The following is a 20,678-nucleotide window of genomic DNA, read 5'->3' on the forward strand; positions in this document are numbered from 1 at the left end:
CCTTCACTCGCAGGTTACACACGGACACACGCCCATAAATAATACTTTTCAAAATAAAAGCAGCACAGTTGTATTGCGCGCAGGACATAGATGTTTTTTCAACTTTATTTTGTAATTGCAGTTGTTCACATTCACTCACAATCACGCATACGTCCACACGGAAGTAATACAAATAACGATTTTCAAAACAAAAGCAGCACCGTTGTATTGCACACTCGACATAGATACTTTTTAAAATTTATTTTGTAATTTATAATTGGCCTCACGCGGGCCGGACAGGGACGCACAAAGGGCCGGATGCGGCCCGCGGGCCGCAGAATGCCCAGGTCTGTTATATATCAATACAGTCTGCAAGGAATACAGTCCGTAAGCACACATGATTGTGCGTGCTGCTGGTCCACTAATAGTACTAACATTTAACAGTTAATTTTACTAATTTTCATTCATTATTAGTTTCTATGTAACTGTTTTTATATTGTTGTACTTTCTTTTTTATTCAAGAAAATGTTTTTAATTTATTTATCTTATATTACTAATTTTTTTAAAAAGTACCTTATCTTCACTATACCTGGTTGTCCAAATTAGGCATAATAATGTGTTAATTCCACGACTGCATATATCGGTTGATATCGGTATCGGTTGATATCGGTATCTGTAATTAAAGAGTTGGACAATATTGGAATATCGGATATCGGCAAAAAGCCATTATCGGACATCCCTAATGAAAAGCAAAGCAAGGTAAGAAATATGTTAAGAAATACAAATAAACATTGTTCCGTTGTTTCCTTTCATGTTTGGGTTATGGCGTGGCCCTTGTTGGAAACTGTTTGAACCCCCTGGTGTATGTAGTGCACAAATCCAACTTGTCCCAAATAACCCTCCACTGACCTGGAAGACACCCTGGGCGTCTGCTGCCACGGCCGCATGCAGGGGCGTCCTGCCCATGTTGTCCTGGATGTTGGCATCAGCGCTGGCCTCCAGCAGCCTTTTGGCGGCGTCGGAGCGGGCGTAGCGAGCGGCCAGGTGCAGCGCGGTCTCGCCAGTGCGGTCGGTCTGGTTGTGAAGGTTGGCGCCCTGATAGATGAAGTCATTGATCACGTTGGCCGAGGCGTCCTCCTCCTCCTCGCTGTTGCCCGTTTCTAAGCCGCCGCCACTGCAGGACGCAATCATCAGGGGTGTGAATCCATCTGGACAGAGAAGGAGGGGGGAGTGAAGGAAAAGTCCCAAGACTGCACGCTCAGCAGAAGGAAGACAACAAGATGCACTTCAAAGCGGCGCGCCCATCAAAACAAAGCAACAAACAAATCGAATAACGGATTCTGATCAAGGCTCCCGCGCTGCACAGGGTTCAGAAAAAAAGTGAAGCCGAGGGGATAGAGGCCAAAGAAGAAGCCCACAAAACCTGAATATCTGACTGTGAGAGGCAGCTCAGTCCGTCGACTTGGATGAGCTTTTTCCCTCTTCAAAAGGATAGTGAGCCGCAGATCCCGCAGATTTGGTCGATTCAAGTGCATCGATCCGCGACGGGGGCGAAAAAAGTGTGCTCTCGGGTTGTTAACCCTATTACTTTGATTTGTCACAGCCTCTCTGCTGGGAATTCAGCGCTAAGTGCAACATTGGGTTTGGAATGTGATGCCTTCATTGTTTTTTTTGTGCAATGTGGAAAAGAAAAAGGAGGGTGAAAAAAGAGGCCCATTACTAGTCCAATGATGAATCTGATCAGGAATCAGCGTTTCCCGCCCCTAGGCGCCGGCTGCTTTGAAGAAGATCCCTCACCCTGAGGACCCCCGGGCTTCTGGCAACTCCCACTTGTGCACGCACGCCAACGCAAATCACACACCAGCAATGTGAATACTAGGCTAATTTGACATGAAAACAGACACCCAACTAGCATTTTTAAGCTAGATAGGCAGGACTAATCAGTATACCCCAAGGCTTTTAGCACCTGGAAAATCAATATGCTCACAATCGAGGATCTTAATACTGTAGCCAAAAAGCGCCAACGTTTCATCCAGTTGATCCGAGAGAACAAAATGTAACGAGATCCTTTATAAGCACAACAAATCATAACACGGGTCTGATGATATGGCACGGATCCTGATCATTTGATTTATATGGTAAACTGTGGCCACACGTAATGAAATTAAAGCATTAAAACCTCATCTGATTAGATTTCATAAGGAAACAAGCATCCTAACATGTTCAAATTGGATTGTTCCAGTTCAATTTAAATTGTTGCATAATGCACTGCAAGATCCGCAATAAACTGTGATTGTGCTTCAGCAGCCGTTGCATCAAATCGAGTTCTTTACAATCATTTTTTAACAATGTCATGAACATTTATGCACAAATATGAAGTTGCACACAAACAGATTACAAAAATGAAGGCCATAAGCTTTTTGGCGTAGGCAAATAATAAAAGTTATATTTTTTTCAAATTAACCAAAAATACAAAGATTTGTTTAGTAATTTAAAGAGTCTCTGATATATTTTTGGATGTGTATGGACAATTCAAGATCACAAAAGATAATTATTTTTGATGGGATTTTTCCTGTTAAAAAAAATAAAAAATGAAAATACAAATAAATTACATAAATAATACAACTATGCTATAATCAGGCTAATTTGTAGTATGTACAGAAGTATACAAATGTTCATTAATGTATGTATTAATAAATAAATAAATATCCCACACACAAACGAAGTCCTAATAATTGGTAACGATGCGAGCCGAGTTCACCCACCTGGACCCCGAACGTTAACGTCCATGCAGTCGTTCTCAATCTCGCCCTGGGGGGGTGTGGGCGCGATGGAGGGGATGCGCAGGTCGGCAGCGTCCAGGTGCTGTTGGGTCCACTGTCGGTTGTCCTTCTTGTCATCCACCTCCAGGACAGCTTGCTCGTCAAAGTGCTGTTGCGAGGAGGGGGGACGGAGCAAGGTTTGGAGGGTAAGAAAAGAAAAAGATCGGATTAAAATCAGAAAACGCACAAAAAGTCATTTTAATCCAGAGTGATGTACAATGTATAAGTAAAAGAACTGCAAAAAATGGGTAGAAATTTGTCCAGTTTCTTACCCTGAAGCGTTTGGCATCTGAAGGCTCGTCTTCTCCCCAATCGTTGTGGCCGTCGTCCATGAGCGAAATGTCCGAGGTGTTTTTCAGCGGCCTGTGATGAAGAAGAGAATGCGGTGAACTCCTCCATCTGCGCAGCGTTCGTGGTTTAAAAAAAAAAAGAAGCACCCAAAAGCATTGATCACATGCATTCCCCCACCCCTCTGTCCACCATGTCAATTAAAGAGCTCCTCAACCGCCTGTATCATTATCATTAATGATCCGGCAAAATCCTGCTTTGCCCCCAAATTTCAAGGGTCATGGGTCACACCCGCCGCCGTCCTTTAGACAAAATCCTTCACCTAAAACAATGACAGAACGGAAACTTACTTTAATCCCACCGAGTCCTCCCCGACGGGCTCCCGTCTTTTCTTTTTGCTGGTCTCCGTCGTCTTAAAGCCTTCGGGGAGCCAAAGGCGTCCGTGTTCGTGGCGCCGCTTACGGGCAGCGACCATGCCCACTCCGGCGAAGGCCAGCATCAGCAGAGCGCCTACGACCACGTAGATGGGATAGAGTTCCTGAGACGGCTGAGGGTCTGCACCGCCTGGCAGGAGAAGGCACAACATGGTCACGGCGGGCTGGGGGCGGGGGGACAGACATGGACCAACTACGGACAGACCAGAAGTGAGCGTGCGAGCAGAGCTGGTTCGCTCGCTGGGTCCTCCTCCGAAATGCTTTGTAAAGCTATCTTTGGCTATCTGTTCTGCAATAATCACAATTGCTAAACGCTTTTCATAAAAAAAAGAAAAAAGGATGGGGCGTGATAAAAAAAAAAAAGACAAAAAAGGGGGAAAAAGACCACTACCACCTCCTAACTCCCTTTTCAACTCAGGGTACCGAGAGACAACTTTACCATTTCTTCTTTAAGAGAAAAAAGGGAAGGGGATTAATGAACTTCAAATTACTGCACGCGCTTTAAGCTGTAAAGACGGAGGATTTATTAGGATTTTCCAGATAACAAAGACTCCCAACTTCTAGCACACTCCCGATCAATTTTTCCCCTTCCTTTTTTTTTCCACTAACGATTTTGAAATGATAAACTCACCCCCCCCCAACCTAAACCCTTGGAGATGCATTAAGTCCTGGTATTACATTCACTGAGGTGAAGGTTGCAGCAGCCCCTTACGCTGCTGGATGAGGCGTGCGTGGGCGTACGGGCACGTGGAGAGTGTGTGTGTGTGCGCACGCATGTGAACATGTCTGAGAAAGCAAAAGAGATGGAGAGCTGTATGCTTTGAGTGAGTGAGTGAGTGAGGTGGGGCTGGGGGAACAAGTTGATTTGCAGCAATTAACCATTTTGGAGCCTGAAGCCAGTGGATTTAGACCGCGAGGAAAGGATTGATTGTTTAGGCCATGAGATTCACAACTGCATTTGTTCTTTGCTGCATAACAAATACACAATCAAAGAGCGTTAGGGTTAGGACCTGACTGGGGGGTGTCGGGGATATTTTCACTTTTCATGTGTGCAAGGCACGCGTCCCACCTGTGTGTATGATCACGTATGCAAAGACTGCAGAACAAGGCCTGGCGGGATCGTAGCATGAAAGCTCCAGTTAGCACCTACATATTGCTGAGTCTCCTATAGTTGCCAGGTGTGTGCTCAACAAAAGTAAATAACTGCTGGAGTCTGTAATTAGCGCCTTTAAAAAAACATTGGAATGATCAGATGTGGCTGTAGGCAACTTCCTACTTCCTAGTTTTTTATTAACTCCACAAGATGGAGTTGCATTTTATGCTTTTCATTTCATCCCTCGCCAAACCACGCTTCAAATTTCACGTTTAAATATTTTGTATCATAAATTCATATCACAGGTCCTCAGTTTTTCGCTTTTGACTACCAGCTAATATGTAAAAATATGCCGATATAAGGAAATTGCACATATTTTTGAGCTAAAGTAAGTATCTGTATTACAGTACGGCAGTGGTCACCAACATTTTCGAGCCAAAGATCCATGGTCTCAGGAAAAAAACAAAACAAGATCTACCCCTGCGTCAACTATGTGTTATATGTATATATATGTATATATATATATATGTGTGTATATATATATATATATATATATATATATATATATATATATATATATATATATATATATATATATATATGTTGTCATTAGCGCTAATAATTCAGTATATAAACGCCCTAGATATAATGACAAACAACATTTAGATTATATTGCTCAGATATTTTATTTGTACTTTCCTAACTTCAACAAATTAGAGGTTAGGGGGAAATTAAGAAGATTACAGTTTCATTTTATCACTATTTTTGGCAAGTACTGCAGTAAAGCTAAAATGTGAACACGGTGTTGCAAATAAAAATCAGGCATGTGATTTGACCACAATGAAAAAGACTGAAAACATTTCCGGAGGTCTGGGGGACGAAGGCCCCCAGCCAGGTCCAGCCAGGTCCCCCCACCAGTGCCCTGGTGGGCTGGTGGGGGGACAAGGGGGGCAACGCCCCCCGAAGCTCCTGGTTTTTCACCAATTTAACATGCTAAAATTAACAAAGACAGCACCATTTGAAGAAAATATTTTAGTGTTTAAAGACATGAAAACATCATTAATAGAACATACATAACCCAATCATCCTAATGAATCACTGTATATGGTTCAGTCCCAACAGTATTTAGTCACTAATATTTACATCTTGTGTTCATTTCACATCCACAGGTGTCACATTGATCAGTGTTATTATCTACAGTTTATTTACAGTATTACCACATTACTTCAGTTCACTTCACACATTAGCTTTCTCAGAGAGCCCAGCCCTAACATGAGCTTTCCTTGCAAATGTATTTAACAAAATACCAAAGGTAAACATTTCATTCTTTTCGCCAAAATAGGATATAAATTTATGAAAATAATTAAACGTGTTTAGTATTGTTTACTCATATTTGAATATAGGAAATAATAATAATGTGAGGACACTGACATTTTGCATGAAACAAGTGTGAAAATATTTACCTTCAAGATTGTTACACCACTGACAATAGTTTCAAGAGACTACATAAGAACTTAATATTACAAAATAGTATTATATGCAAATTTATTTCAAATAAATTGTTAACTGGATTCAATAATGCGACTCTTTGAATTTCTGTAATTTCATAATATATTTTCACGTGGCTTTTTATTTTTAGAAAAACTCATTTATATTTCGCAAAGCAATAATTGGTTAATATTTAAAACAAACATGCGTATTTCGCAAGCAAATATTTTTTTAGCTTACCTCATTATTAACAACCCTGTCTGCAACTGAAGTGGGTAGTTTGGGTGGATCTTTCCTCTTGATGTAAACAAAGGATGAAGTCCGTAAGGTTTGCTCACTTTCGGTTGACATCCAAAAGTACCAGCTAGTGAAAAGTTGGTTTTCCTTGCTTCAAGTTGTTTCATATGTTTTGGGCGTTTCGCATGTACTTCCAAAGCCTTGAAACCTCGTGATCCATAGTCAATATTATCATGACACCACGTGCACAAAACCTTTCCGGGACGATCGATTTTCCGAATAAAATCACCGAACAAAGTCGTAACATCCTTCTTCCCAACAGTATCAGTGATTTCCCTTTCCATCCAGTCCCATCGAAACATATTTTTGACATGTTTATCAATTTATTTTACTCGTAAAGCGTCCTTTCTCTCGAGAACCGACATCGTTTACATATGGAAAATGGCGGTATGATGACGTTATTAACGTCATCATTCATAACAGATGTCCTGATTGGCCACAAGGAACATATCGACCAATCAACTACGGCGTAATATAAACTACGTCTCGAATCTTGATTTAGGGTCGGAAAAAAACCCCGAAAAACGGGAGATAATTTTTTTTCCCCCCGAGATTAAAAAAGACGGAATTCCGACTTTAGACGGAAAAATCACATGCCTGAAAAATGTTCTGTGCACACACAAAAAACACTGTAGGGGTGTGGGCGAATGACGAGAGAACAATCAATAGAAACCAATCCATGTCTGATGCTTTAGGATCAAACCTGAAGATGATTTTGAGTTAACTTACTATAAACAGCTTCAATGGTGTAGGGAACATCCAGTTTGCCACTGGAAGCCAATGCCCCGAGGAAGGCAGCGGCATCCGTGGTGCTCTGGAAACACTCACTGGACTGCTGGATGCACTGACGGTTATCCACCTCCAAGTGCACAATTGAACTGCAAGGAGAAGAGAAACCCTTCAGATAATTGTTTGTCTTTCGAAACATTGGCCGAAATATTTGAAATAGGCTCACCCTTTTATCTGCAAGTGATCCAGCTCCCTCTTCGTCCTCCAGTGCCCCCCTGCTGCGTGATACAAGCTCCTCTTAGCTATAGTCAGCACCTTGACCGGAACCTCTGACCAACTGTCTACTGAGCGCTTGACATTGTACTTTTTCAGCTCCTGCTCGTTGCCGTAGTAGGGATAAACCATGGTGCCGCCCTCCACGTCCTTCCTGAACACCACGTTGGTGCGGAGGACACGGCTGAGCTCGCGCAGGAAGCCAAACGAGTTGTTGAGGAGCTGCTCGGGCGCGATGTGGACCACTACAACCAACTGGCCCATGGCGAACTTCTCTGGCATGTTGTTGGCACAGTCCAAGCCGTCCCACTCGCACTCGGCGTTGTTGCAGCCTTGGTCGCAGTGGTTGTCGGCATAGTGATCCTTGCAGTACTGGTCGTATAAAGGGCTGCAGAAAAAAAAAGTGCGTTCCCAGCAATTTTAGACAATAATGGCTGAGTGTTGACTCATTTTCAGTAGATATTAAATCCATACTGCTATACAAACTGTACATTGTCTACTCTAAAGTTTATCTACATTTGCTTACTCTAGTATTGTCCCTTGACAATATATACTGTCTTAAGAATGCTTGCTGAAATGGGAGGGCTGTACTCATTTGTCAGATATGGTGAGTAGAAAAATATTTAAATTTGGATGTACTTAAAAGTAGTCAATGTACATCTGGGCGGCGTAGTTCGGTTGGTAGACCAGTCGTGCCAGTAACTTGACGGTTCCAGGTTCGATCTCCGCTTCGGCCATCCTAGTCACTACCGTTGTGTCCTCGGGCAAGATCCTTTACCCACCTTCTCCGAATGCCACCCACACTGGTTTAAATGTAACTTAGATAATGGGTTTCACTATGTAACGCGCCCTGAGTCACTAGAGAAAAGCGCTATATAAATGTAATTTACTTCACTTCACATCTTGTACAACAGTATACAGTCCCTCCAGGATTTTGAAATTTATCAGATTATTATCATATTTGTCACAGCAGCACTCAAACGCAACGCATCTGCCCAACCATTCAAAAGTCTTACCGCATCGCCCCACCTCATCACTTCCTTGTTTACATTGACAATGATTCATTCATACATTCATTTATTAGTCATCACCAACTAACTTATAAACACAAATCCCAATGTTCTCACCGAAAGTGTGGGCACTGACTACAGATTCATAAAAAAAACCAATAAGCCTTAAAACATTGCAACTTTTTTGAAAATGTTTCTGCGAAATCAAGCAACTCAGGACGCAACAATCACCAAAAAAAGCCAGCAAAGTCCTGAGTGTAGATGTATTATCCACTGAAAATGAGTCAACACAACCCTAATTGTATCAAAAGCTGGCAACAAAACTTTACAATGATCATGTCCAAAATGTGGCCAAAGTAGGGATGTCCGATAATATCGGACTGCCGATATTATCTAGGCAAGACACAATTATTACCAGCTATTCACACAATAACGGCTGTGCGTTGACCTATTTTCAGTACATCTATGCTTCCATACAAGCTGTACATGAACTTCTCTAAAGTATATCCAAGTTTTGGAGCAGAACATGTTGATAGACTGTTGAGTGGCTGTATTACACTGCAAAAACTGAAATCTAAGTAAGATTAAATATCTCAAATAAGGGTGATATTTGCTTATTTTCTGTCTGATAAGATAATTCTTCTCACTAAGCAGATTTGATGTTAGAGTGTTTTACTTATTTAAAGGGTTTTGGTCCTAAATGATCTCAGTAAGATATTACAGCTTGTTGCTGAGATTTGATGACCTATATTGAGTAAAACATGCTTGAAACTAGAATATCAACTGTTGCAAAGCTGTGTCATCAACACTCACAAGTATAAAACTACTTTTTTAAAGTAATAAGTTCTTATTTCAAGCATGTAAAAAAAAAATCATGACTGACACAATTGTGTCTCATAATTAAAACAGTTTTATTTTCAATGATACAATAGAAAATACGTACTCATATAGTAGTACAGTTGTTACTAGGGATGTCCGATAATGGCTTTTTGCCGATATCCGATATTCCGATATTGTCCAACTCTTTAATTACCGATACCGATATCAACCGATACCGATATCAACCGATATATGCAGTCGTGGAATTAACACATTATTATGCCTAATTTGGACAACCATGTATGGTGAAGATAAGGTACTTTAAAAAAAAAAAAAAAAAAAAAAAAGATAACTAAATTAAAAACATTTTCTTGAATAAAAAAGAAAGTAAAACAATATAAAAACAGTTACATAGAAACTAGTAATTAATGAAAATGAGTAAAATTAACTGTTAAAGGTTAGTACTATTAGTGGACCAGCAGCACGCACAATCATGTGTGTTTACGGACTGTATCCCTTGCAGACTGTATTGATATATATTGATATATAACGTAGGAACCAGAATATTGATAACAGAAAGAAATGGGGGGAGGGAGGTTTTTTGGGTTGGTGCACTAATTGTAAGTGTATCTTGTGTTTTTTATGTTGATTTAATAAAAAAAACCAAAAAAAACCCGATACAGATAATAAAAAAAACGATACAGATAATTTCCGATATTATCGGACATCCCTAGTTGTTACTAGTGAGAATATAATTATTTTAAGGTATTTTGGGGTTCATTGAGGTTAGCTAATTTTACTTGTTTTGGAAAGTCTTGACAAGCCAAATTGTGTTGTTCTATTGGCAGATAATTTTGCTTAGTTCAAATAAAATACCCCTCATTTTTGTATTTTTTTTTCTTGTTTTTGAACACTGACTTTTTGCAGTGTAGTTTGTAATATATGTAGTACTTACTTGCATTGTCCTTCCAGGTTCTGGCAGTCAAATCCGTCATAGAGGCATCCAGCGTTGTCACATTGCGAGTCGCACTTGCCGTCGTTGAAGTAGCGCCAGCACTGCAGCGAGGCCGAGCAGTTCTTCCACGGGTCGTCGAAGTTGAGCGAGCAGTCGCCGTAGTCCCAGCCGCACGCGTGGTTGTTGCACAGCCCGTCGCACACCTGGTTGTGCTTGCGCTCCTCGCACTGCGGGATCTCGCAGGCGACGTCCACCTCCACAGACGGCGGCGGCGTGATGTCATGGCCAGGACCCCCCCGGGAGCTGTAATCTAGGATGTGGCACCAGAGGCCGTTGAAGTTGGCGGGGCAGACGCAGTGGTAGAAGGGCTCCTCCGAGGCGTTCTCGCACGTGGCAAAGTTGTAGCAGGGGTTGGAGTTGCAGGGGCTGTCGGTGGGATACTGGCACTGGGGTCCCGTGAATGACGGCGTGCAGAAACACTTGGGGCTTTTTTGGCCGGAGATGCACGTGCCTCCGTTGCGGCAGTGGAGGCTGCCGCAAGCCTGGGCGTCATATTCGCATGTGGAGCCAGTAAAACCCTGCATGATTAATTAAGATGAATAAAGGTACAAACCCCGTTTCCATATGAGTTGGGAAATTGTGTTAGATGTAAATATAAACGGAATACAATGATTTGCAAATCATTTTCAAGCCATATTCAGTTGAATATGCTACAAAGACAACTTTTTTTTTTTGCAAATAATCATTAACTTTAGAATTTGATGCCAGCAACACGTGACAAAGAAGTTGGGAAAGGTGGCAATAAATACTGATAAAGTTGAGGAATGCTCATCAAACACTTATTTGGAACATCCCACAGGTGAACAGGCAAATTGGGAACAGGTGGGTGCCATGATTGGGTATAAAAGTAGATTCCATGAAATGCTCAGTCATTCACAAACAAGGATGGGGCGAGGGTCACCACTTTGTCAACAAATGCGTGAGCAAATTGTTGAAAAGTTTAAGAAAAAGCTTTCTCAACCAGCTATTGCAAGGAATTTAGGGATTTCACCATCTACGCTCCGTAATATCATCAAAGGGTTCAGAGAATCTGGAGAAATCACTGCACGTAAGCAGCTAAGCCCGTGACCTTCGATCCCTCAGGCTGTACTGCATCAACAAGCGACATCAGTGTGTAAAGGATATCACCACATGGGCTCAGGAACACTTCAGAAACCCACTGTCAGTAACTACAGTTGGTCGCTACATCTGTAAGTGCAAGTTAAAACTCTCCTATGCAAGGCGAAAACCGTTTACCAACAACACCCAGAAACGCCGTCGGCTTCGCTGGGCCTGAGCTCATCTAAGATGGACTGATACAAAGTAGAAAAGTGTTCTGTGGTCTGACGAGTCCACATTTCAAATTCTTTTTGGAAACTGTGGACGTCGTGTCCTCCGGACCAAAGAGGAAAAGAACCATCCGGATTGTTATAGGCGCAAAGTTGAAAAGCCAGCATCTGTGATGGTATGGGGGTGTATTAGGGCCCAAGACATGGGTAACTTACACATTTGTGAAGGCGCCATTAATGCTGAAAGGTACATACAGGTTTTGGAGCAACATATGTTGCCATCCAAGCAACGTTACCATGGACGCCCCTGCTTATTTCAGCAAGACAATGCCAAGCCACGTGTTACATCAACGTGGCTTCATAGTAAAAGAGTGCAGGTACGAGACTGGCCTGCCTGTAGTCCAGACCTGTCTCCCATTGAAAATGTGTGGCGCATTATGAAGCCTAAAATAGCACAAGGGAGACCCCCGGACTGTTGAACAACTTAAGCTGTACATCAAGCAAGAATGGGAAATAATTCCACCTGAGAAGCTTAAAAAATGTGTCTCCTCAGTTCCCAAACGTTTACTGAGTGTTGTTAAAAGGAAAGGCCATGTAACACAGTGGTGAACATGCCCTTTCCCAACTACTTTGGCATGTGTTGCAGCCATGAAATTCTAAGCTAAATATTATTTGCAAAAAAAAAATAAAGTTTATGAGTTTGAACATCAAATATCTTGTCTTTGTAGTGCATTCAACTGAATATGGGTTGAAAAGGATGTGCAAATCAATCATTGCATTCCGTTTATATTTACATCTAACACAATTTCCCAACTCATATGGAAACGGGGTTTGTAATACATACTCCTTGTGCGCTGTGTGTGAGAGTGTATGTGCGCAGACTTACCGGAGGGCATTTGCATATGAAGCCATGTGGGGTGTTACTGGCGACAGCACAGGTGCCCCCATTACGACAAGGTCTACCCTTACAGCCATCGAACACAGCGTCACAGCGCTGACCTGCAGTCACATCACAAATAGGCAAACTATAAATCCATAGTTGTAGACGACCACAATAGTAGGTCGTCTACAATGGTAGGTAGTACGTTTTTTGGATGTCTCTTAAGAATGGATTGATATTCTTGATACACTATAATAGATGGCCACATTGCAGTTATGGCTAACTTCCGAGGGCCGCTTGTAACAGTGAATATATGTGAATATAAATGTATGATTGCCTCATGATAGTATTATTAATTATAAAATATATTATTGCCTGTGCATTGAATTATTAGATATGTTTTACATACAAATTGATGAATAAATTGCTTTGCAATCATAAGTCAAGGTGACAAAAAAATATTTATGTATTTTTGTTTACATAAATAGTAATATATTTCTTGTGTGTACAGATAATATTAAAGTTTAAAAGATACACAATTTAATGCAGTACATGCATTTTTTTGTCAAAGTTGAAAGAACAAATATATTTAGTAAGAAAGATTAAGACCTAACTACATAAATTGTGGTGGGCCAAATATGGCCCTGGGAGAAGCACTGTATAAAAAATAGTGATGCAAATTATAAAACAAATTATGTCTAATTATTATAATAAAATACTTAATAAAAAAGTACAATCAATTAAATTAAGTAGTGTTGGCAATAAATACTTATATAATAAAATATATATGTATATATTTTTATATATACATACATATATATATATACACAACATACATACATACATACAGTACATATATTATTAATTAGATTAAATACAAAATGACTGTGGTATGGACCAAATAAATATGTGTTTAATTGTACTACATATACTTGTGCTCTTATAATAAATAATTTAGGAACTTAATCAGATGACAGTTGTAACAGATCATGTTTATCCGCCAGTTATGTCATGCAATTTGGATTGCTTATGATTTCAAATCAATAGAGTTGTCACATGAACTGGGAATTGATTTGACCTCGGCAATATTGTGTTGGGTTTCATTTAAAATCAGCGGGGATTATACCAAACCAACAAAAAACATGCACGCAAAAATACATCCCTCTTAATCCCCACATATGAACAAAATCAATAAATGAAAAATGCCACCAAACAGCGCCCACACAGAGTGTGTGTGTGTGTGTGTGTTTTTGTACCAGTGAATCCGGTGCGACACTCGCAGCGGTAGTTGTTGGCTAACTGGATGCATCTGTGTGTGCCCCGCGGGTCGCAGGGGTTGGATAGACACTCGTTGACGTCCCCCTCGCACCGCTCTCCCACGTATCCTGGTGGGCAGATGCAGTGGTAGCCCCCTACCCCGTCCACACATTTCCCGTGGTTAAAACACTTGGGCTCTTTGGTGACGGGATCGGCAAACGGGGTGCAGTCATCGATGTTGATCTCGCAGTTCACGCCTAGTGTAGGCACAGGAAATCGGGAACAATTTTGGCATATTTTGCAGGATAATTGAAGGGTGAAAGAGAGGAAAGATGACAGGGGTATTTTCCTAATTAATTAAGTGAGGAGAGGATGGCGAGTGGTATGTGTGTGTTGGGCCTGCTGACCTTGGGTCCCTCGGGGACAGGAGCATTTGTAGGTATTGATCAGGTCAATGCAGGTGCCCCCGTTCTGGCACGGCTGGGAGAAACACTCATTGATCTCGTCCGAGCAGTTGGTCCCTACGAAGCCTGGCATGCACTGTGACGCCAAGGAGGAGGAAGAAAAAGAAGACGAGAAGGGAAGAGTTCAATCGATGGCTGACATGAAACAAAGATTTTGATTACCTGGCGTTTTTTCCCCCCTGGTCTCTATACTGCCAAGACCGGCCTATCCTTTATTGAGGGGAGATTAACATTTCTGGAGGTGGATGCTGTTTATAAATAGGCCTGTTCATTAGGACTGTCTTGTGTTTATTGCACTAAAAAATGTATTTGATCAACTAAGGTAGCTTTTAAAATTAAATACAACATATTTTTGATCTAATGGAGGCTTGCACAAGGGCACTACTACCCTCCTGTATCTGTACCAAAAAAATTAAAATTATATGTAAAAAACATTATATACATATTTTATACAAATATATACAGTATATATATGTATGTATATATATATATATATATATATATGACAAAAAAGTAGAATTAGTATTGTTGCAGTTATAATAATGATATATCAGTAATTTCATTACATTCAATGGTACCTTCTTTTTTGTTATAATACCCTTCTTTACTGATTGGCAAAGAGGAATCACATGGTTCTAACACGCAATGGGGCTGCAGCTATCGAATATTTTAGTTATCAAGTAATCCATCAAATAGTTTGTTCGATTAATCGAATACACCCTATAAAATAGTTAAAATGAACAAAAGTTTTTTCTGCTTGCAATAACCTTCATTCTTTTTTTTTTTTAAAACAAATTCACATCAACAAAAGTAGGATAATAAAAAGTAAAATATAATAAAGTTATTGATATAGATAATCATATATATATATACATATATATACACTACCGTTCAAAAGTTTGGGGTCACATTGAAATGTCCTTATTTTTGAAGGAAAAGCACTGTACTTTTCAATGAAGATAACTTTAAACTAGTCTTAACTTTAAAGAAATACACTCTATACATTGCTAATGTGGTAAATGACTATTCTAGCTGCAAATGTCTGGTTTTTGGTGCAATATCTACATAGGTGTATAAAGGCCCATTTCCAGCAACTATCACTCCAGTGTTCTAATGGTACAATGTGTTTGCTCATTGGCTCAGAAGGCTAATTGATGATTAGAAAACCCTTGTGCAATCATGTTCACACATCTGAAAACAGTTTAGCTCGTTACAGAAGCTACAAAACTGACCTTCCTTTGAGCAGATTGAGTTTCTGGAGCATCACATTTGTGGGGTCAAATAAACGCTCAAAATGGCCACAAAAACAGAACTTTCATCTGAAACTCGACAGTCTATTCTTGTTCTTAGAAATGAAGGTTATTCCACAAAATTGTTTGGGTGACCCCAAACTTTTGAACGGTAGTGTATGTATATATATATATACATATATATATATGTATATATACACACACTCATATATATATATATATGTATTATATACATAAATATACACACAGGCCAAAAAAACTGAGCATAGCTTAAAAACAGGTAATAAATTAGGGTGAGAACCAAGTTAAACAAAAAGGCAAAGTATGATCATTCATTAGAGCAGTCACTGACATTCAAATAACCAAAGACGAAAGCACATTCTGCAACAATTTCACACAAAGAATTAAACAGGCATTCATTGAAAAAGTTGTGTTTGTTATTTGGACAACTCATTAGCATTAACATGCAAACTGCATATATGCGAAAATGTTCTCACATGCACCCATGTGTTTGAATAAAACTTTTAATTAAAGTTCCGGGCACTCCATCCAGTTCGTATTTAATAAGTTGTATTAGTTACACTCATTTAACGATTAATCGAAGCTTTTTCTAATCAAATGAATCAATTAATCGTTGCAGCGCCTCAAGGCCGTTTTGACCCAAGTTTAAAGTGCCAATTAAGTTTCATTCAATATTTAATCTTGCACTGGTTCCTCACCTTGCATGAATATCCTCCCAGAAAGTCCGTACACGACGCTCCGTTTTGACAAGGGTTGGGGGTGCATTCATCCACCTGCTCTTCGCAGTAGCTTCCCGTGTAACCAACCTGGCAGCGGCACCGATGGACGTTTCCGGCATCCAGACACTGGCCTGAGTTACGGCACAGATTGGCGACATCGACCCCTGTAGGCACAAGCTCAGGTTGTTAAGTTAAGGAGTTGAAAAACACATACACCAGAAATGAACGGCTTTACCTCTCTGTTTGGCTGCAACCTCGCAGGAGACGCTCGGTATGTCGCAGTAGACCCCCGCCCAACCAGTCTGGCACTCGCAGCTGTAAGTGGTCCCCCTTTGCCAGCAGGTGCCCCCGTTCTTACAAGGCGACGAGTCGCACCAGCGCACCAGATTCTAACGTAGGGTTATGTAACATTCAATAAAATACGCAATAAAAAATGAAACACTGTAAACTAGGGGTGTAACGGTACGTGTATTTGAATTGAACCGTTTCGGTACGGGGGTTCCGGTTCGGTTCGGAGGTGTACAGAACGAGATTCCACACGGACATATTAAGTAGCGTAACGCACGTTGTGTAAACAATGCACATTGAGGCACAACACACGGCATGCTAGCAGCTAACGGGCTAGGACAGACTGACCATACGTCCTCTTTTCACCGGACATGTCTTCTTTTGCGGAGCTGTCGGGGTGGAGTTTCTTAAATGCCTCAAATGTCCGGCATTTTGAGTTAGGGTTGCGAGTATTTTCAATGTACGTTCAGGGTTAAGAAGGGGTTAAAAACAAAACAAATTGTGCGCGCAGCAGCATTGGCGAGGGAGGGGCAGAGACAGAGAGAGCGAGAGAGTTATGATAAACGCGCATTAAGTGGACCCCGACTTAAACAAGTTGAAAAACTTATTCGGGGGTTACCATTTAGTGGTCAATTGTACGGAATATGTACTGTACTGTGCAATCTACTAATAAAAGTTTCACAAGCGCAGCCAGGCCCTGCTTTTTATGCATAGATTTATCAGATTTAATTTTTTATTATCTACAGCAGGGGTGTCAAAAGTGTGCGGCCCACAGCTAATGTTTTAAAGGCCCACAGCACATTCTAAAAATACTATTAAAATAAACAAAAACATAACAAAAGTGAAATAAAAAAGCTTAAAGGTTAAATGTTGACTAATAAAACAAAGCTGTTTTTTTCTTTCAAACTGTCATTGCTCAAAACATAATATTGAATCAAAATCAATGTTCAGTGTTTCCCACACATTCATTTATTTGTGGCGGCCCGCCACGAAAGAATTACGTCCGCCACAAATTAAAAAAAATAAAAAAATAAAAAATAAAATAAAAAATTGTTTTTATTTTATTTTATTTTTTATTTATTTTTTTGTCCTCTCCAGCTTCTCAGGCAAATCATATAGTTGATGTAGATGCCCATATCGGCTGTTCAGATTTACTTTACAAAAGAGAAGTGTAGAATACTTCTCTTGTTGCCTTATTTGTATTTGACTTCATTAAATGTATTTATATTAGAAACACAACATGTGTATATAACAAAGGGTGCAAAGTCTGCAGGCAGTAGGAAACACATGGTTAAGTGTAGGGAGTAAAACTGATGGCAGTCTAAAGTTCAAGATTTTTGGAGCTCTTTGTTCAGTGGATCAGATGTTTGATGAAGCTCTGTGTCTATCTACCACCACTACTGTTTTCTGTTTATTTGTTACTGACTGTGGCAGGACACCTCTGCCTCTGTTTCACTTTATGTTGCTGGTAAATAATATGGTTGTAGTAGTAGGCTAAAGTTAAATTATTTAGTATGCACTAATTAAAGGGGCAGAGCTTTATGAGACATTTTAGCTTTTATATTTTATAAGATACATTTTTTGTAAGAACCACAATTAATAAATATATTTCAGTGAATAACATATTGTTCAAATATGTACATAAAGTGTTGTAATTATATTGTAAAATGGATGGATGGATGGATGGATGGACGTTTAAAACAAAACTGTAATTATTAATTAGTAAGTATACATTTTTTTGAGCCTTTTTAGAGAAAATCATATCATTGTAGTAAATTATGCAAATTACTCGATTATGTCATGTGACCACGCCCATAGCCACGCCCCCACCACCACAGGTATCTTGGCAGTTTATGGGAAACACTGATGTTATTATGAATTATTGACCTATCCAAGGTTCCGATTACTTCACATCAAATATTCTACTAAGAAAAATGTTTTTGCAAATTTGGAAAATAAATAACCCAAAAATGTATATTTTGTTGTTTTGTTACTGTACCGAAAATGAACCGAACCATGACCTCTAAACCGAGGTACGTACCGAACCGAAATTTTTGTGTACCGTTAAACCCTTACTGTAAACACACAGTTCAGTGCACTTACCTGACAGTTGAGTCCCGTGTAGCCGTGAGGACAGGTACACTTGTAGGTGCCATAGCTGTCCTGGCAGGTGCCGCCATTCAGGCAGGGTCTGGAGTCGCACTCGTTGATGTCGTGCTGACAGTAGCTGCCGGTGAAGCCAGATGGGCACAAGCAAGTGAAGGTGTTGATGCCGTCCACACATGTCCCGCCGTTAAAACAGGAGCTTCAGATAAAAAAAGAAGCGAAAAATTGATTCAAAATACATAATCATAATAACCTAAAATAAGTTCAACAAGCCCATACAGTTTAAAATGCAGTCAATATTGAAGTGAAGCTGTTGTAATAGAGTATTTCACCAGAGGGGGCAGCAGTGGACAAGAAAAGCTTTGTGCCATACCTCTCTGTGCAGTCAGGGGTGTTGTTTTCACAGTGGATTCCACTGAAGCCTGGCGGGCAGGTGCAGGTGTAACTGTTGACACAGTCCGTGCAGTTGGCTTCGTTCTTGCACGGGTTGCTCTCACACTCGTTGATGTCTTCGTCGCACGTGTTGCCTCGGAAGCCCGGCTGGCACGTACACAAGAATCCGTCCACCTCGTCCTCACACAGGCCTCCGTTGCTGCACGGATCTGAAGAAAGGGAAACGTTTTTTTGATTGTGTTTAAGACCTATTTCAGAATGACAGGAAGGCAGACAAGAGAGCTTACTGGGCTTGCAGTCGTCAATGTCGGTTTCACAGTTGCGCCCGGTGAAGCCCGGTTTGCAGCCGCAGCGGTAACTTCCCATGGTGTTCTGGCAAGTAGCGCCATTACGGCAGGGGTTCTTCACACACTCTTTAATGTCCACCTCGCAGGTTTGCCCTGAAAATATGTAGGGGGGACACACAATTAATAAGAAACCATCCAATTAAGAACTCCTCCTGTAACACTTATTTCTAACCACTGTGATGCAGCATATTAGCGTACCTGACAATGACAATGAAATGATCTTCCACTCAATGGCAGAAAGCACATCATTAACATGTGTATAATACTACAGTACCTGTTGCCATTCATACAACTTTTTTTTTTTTTTTTTACAATGTTTTCTATTGAAAATAAGTGCCTTGGCTCAAAACAGGTTGAGGTACATTGTCCTATGTATAGTACCTGGGTGCGTTATCTACAAAAGGGAATAATCGCTAGCGGGGGGAGTATATTGTAGCGTCCCGGAAGAGTTAGTGCTGCAAGGAGTTCTGGGTATTTGTTCTGTTGTGTTTATGTTGTGTTACGGTGCGGATGTTCTCCCGAAATGTGTTTGTCATTCTTGTTTGGTGTGGGTTCAGTGTGGCGCATATTTGTAACAGTGTTAAAGTTGTTTATACGGCTACCCTCAGTGTGACCTGTATGGCTGTTGACCAAGTATGCCTTGCATTCACTTGTGTGTGTGAAAAGCCGTAGATATTATGTGATTGGGCCGGCACGCAAAGGCAGTGCCTTTAAGGCCCGCCCCCAATATTGTTGCCTGGGTGGAAACTGGGAGAAATTCGTGAGAATGGTTGCCCCGGGAGATTTTCGGGAGGGGCACTGAAATTCGGGAGTCTCCCGGGAAAATCGGGAGGGTTGGCAAGTATGACTGGGAGACGCAACTGCTCTGTACTTCTCCCTACGTCCGTGTACCACTCCATACAGCGGCGTTTTAAAAAGTCATAAATTTTACTTTTTGAAACCGATACCGATAATTTTCGATATTACATTTTAAAGCATTATATATAGAGATGTCCGATATTATCGGACATCTCTATATATAATATTAATATAATGTATACATAATTAATGATTATTTTAATTAGATATTAAGACTGTATAATGCATATGTTCCTTGACTGCACTTAAATGTAGAGTATATGTAGAATATATTTATATTATTTATACATTATATATATAATATATTATATTATTTATTATTATTACTGTCTATTGTGAGCGAACTGTGGTGCTGAATTTCCCCCAGGGATCAATAAAGTACTTTCTATTCTATTCTATTCTTAAGTAGGAGTGTAACGATTGATTGATACATCGATTGTGTCAACACACATGGTCTTTTTGTGTTGGTTGCAGTTTGTGCCTTGAGTGGGAAAGGTTGTTTGGATTGGTTCATAAAGGTAAATGCTGTGCAAATTTCAATTGTTAAAACCCTTAGTCATTCACCTGATATACTCAAATT

General features: G+C 40.4%; 1 protein-coding gene across 1 annotated transcript in view; it reads right to left on the minus strand.

Annotated features, from left to right (window-relative positions):
* The window catches only part of LOC133632223 (neurogenic locus notch homolog protein 1-like), a 56,225-nt gene that overhangs the window by 9,075 nt on the left and 26,472 nt on the right, over positions 1-20,678 (minus strand). Inside the window, exons 15-29 of the mRNA XM_062024527.1 lie at positions 19,181-19,333; positions 18,874-19,102; positions 18,498-18,699; positions 16,342-16,495; positions 16,086-16,270; positions 14,060-14,192; positions 13,652-13,909; positions 12,402-12,514; positions 10,188-10,765; positions 7,357-7,791; positions 7,131-7,279; positions 3,440-3,653; positions 3,074-3,164; positions 2,745-2,910; positions 889-1,187 (exon numbers count right to left, since the gene is read on the minus strand). Of these exons, the coding sequence (XP_061880511.1) occupies positions 889-1,187; positions 2,745-2,910; positions 3,074-3,164; positions 3,440-3,653; positions 7,131-7,279; positions 7,357-7,791; positions 10,188-10,765; positions 12,402-12,514; positions 13,652-13,909; positions 14,060-14,192; positions 16,086-16,270; positions 16,342-16,495; positions 18,498-18,699; positions 18,874-19,102; positions 19,181-19,333 (3,359 nt within the window). The remainder of the gene's footprint in view (positions 1-888; positions 1,188-2,744; positions 2,911-3,073; positions 3,165-3,439; positions 3,654-7,130; positions 7,280-7,356; positions 7,792-10,187; positions 10,766-12,401; positions 12,515-13,651; positions 13,910-14,059; positions 14,193-16,085; positions 16,271-16,341; positions 16,496-18,497; positions 18,700-18,873; positions 19,103-19,180; positions 19,334-20,678) is intronic.

Source organism: Entelurus aequoreus, linkage group LG17 (genome assembly GCF_033978785.1).
Source record: "Entelurus aequoreus isolate RoL-2023_Sb linkage group LG17, RoL_Eaeq_v1.1, whole genome shotgun sequence".
Taxonomy (NCBI): Eukaryota; Metazoa; Chordata; class Actinopteri; order Syngnathiformes; family Syngnathidae; genus Entelurus; species Entelurus aequoreus.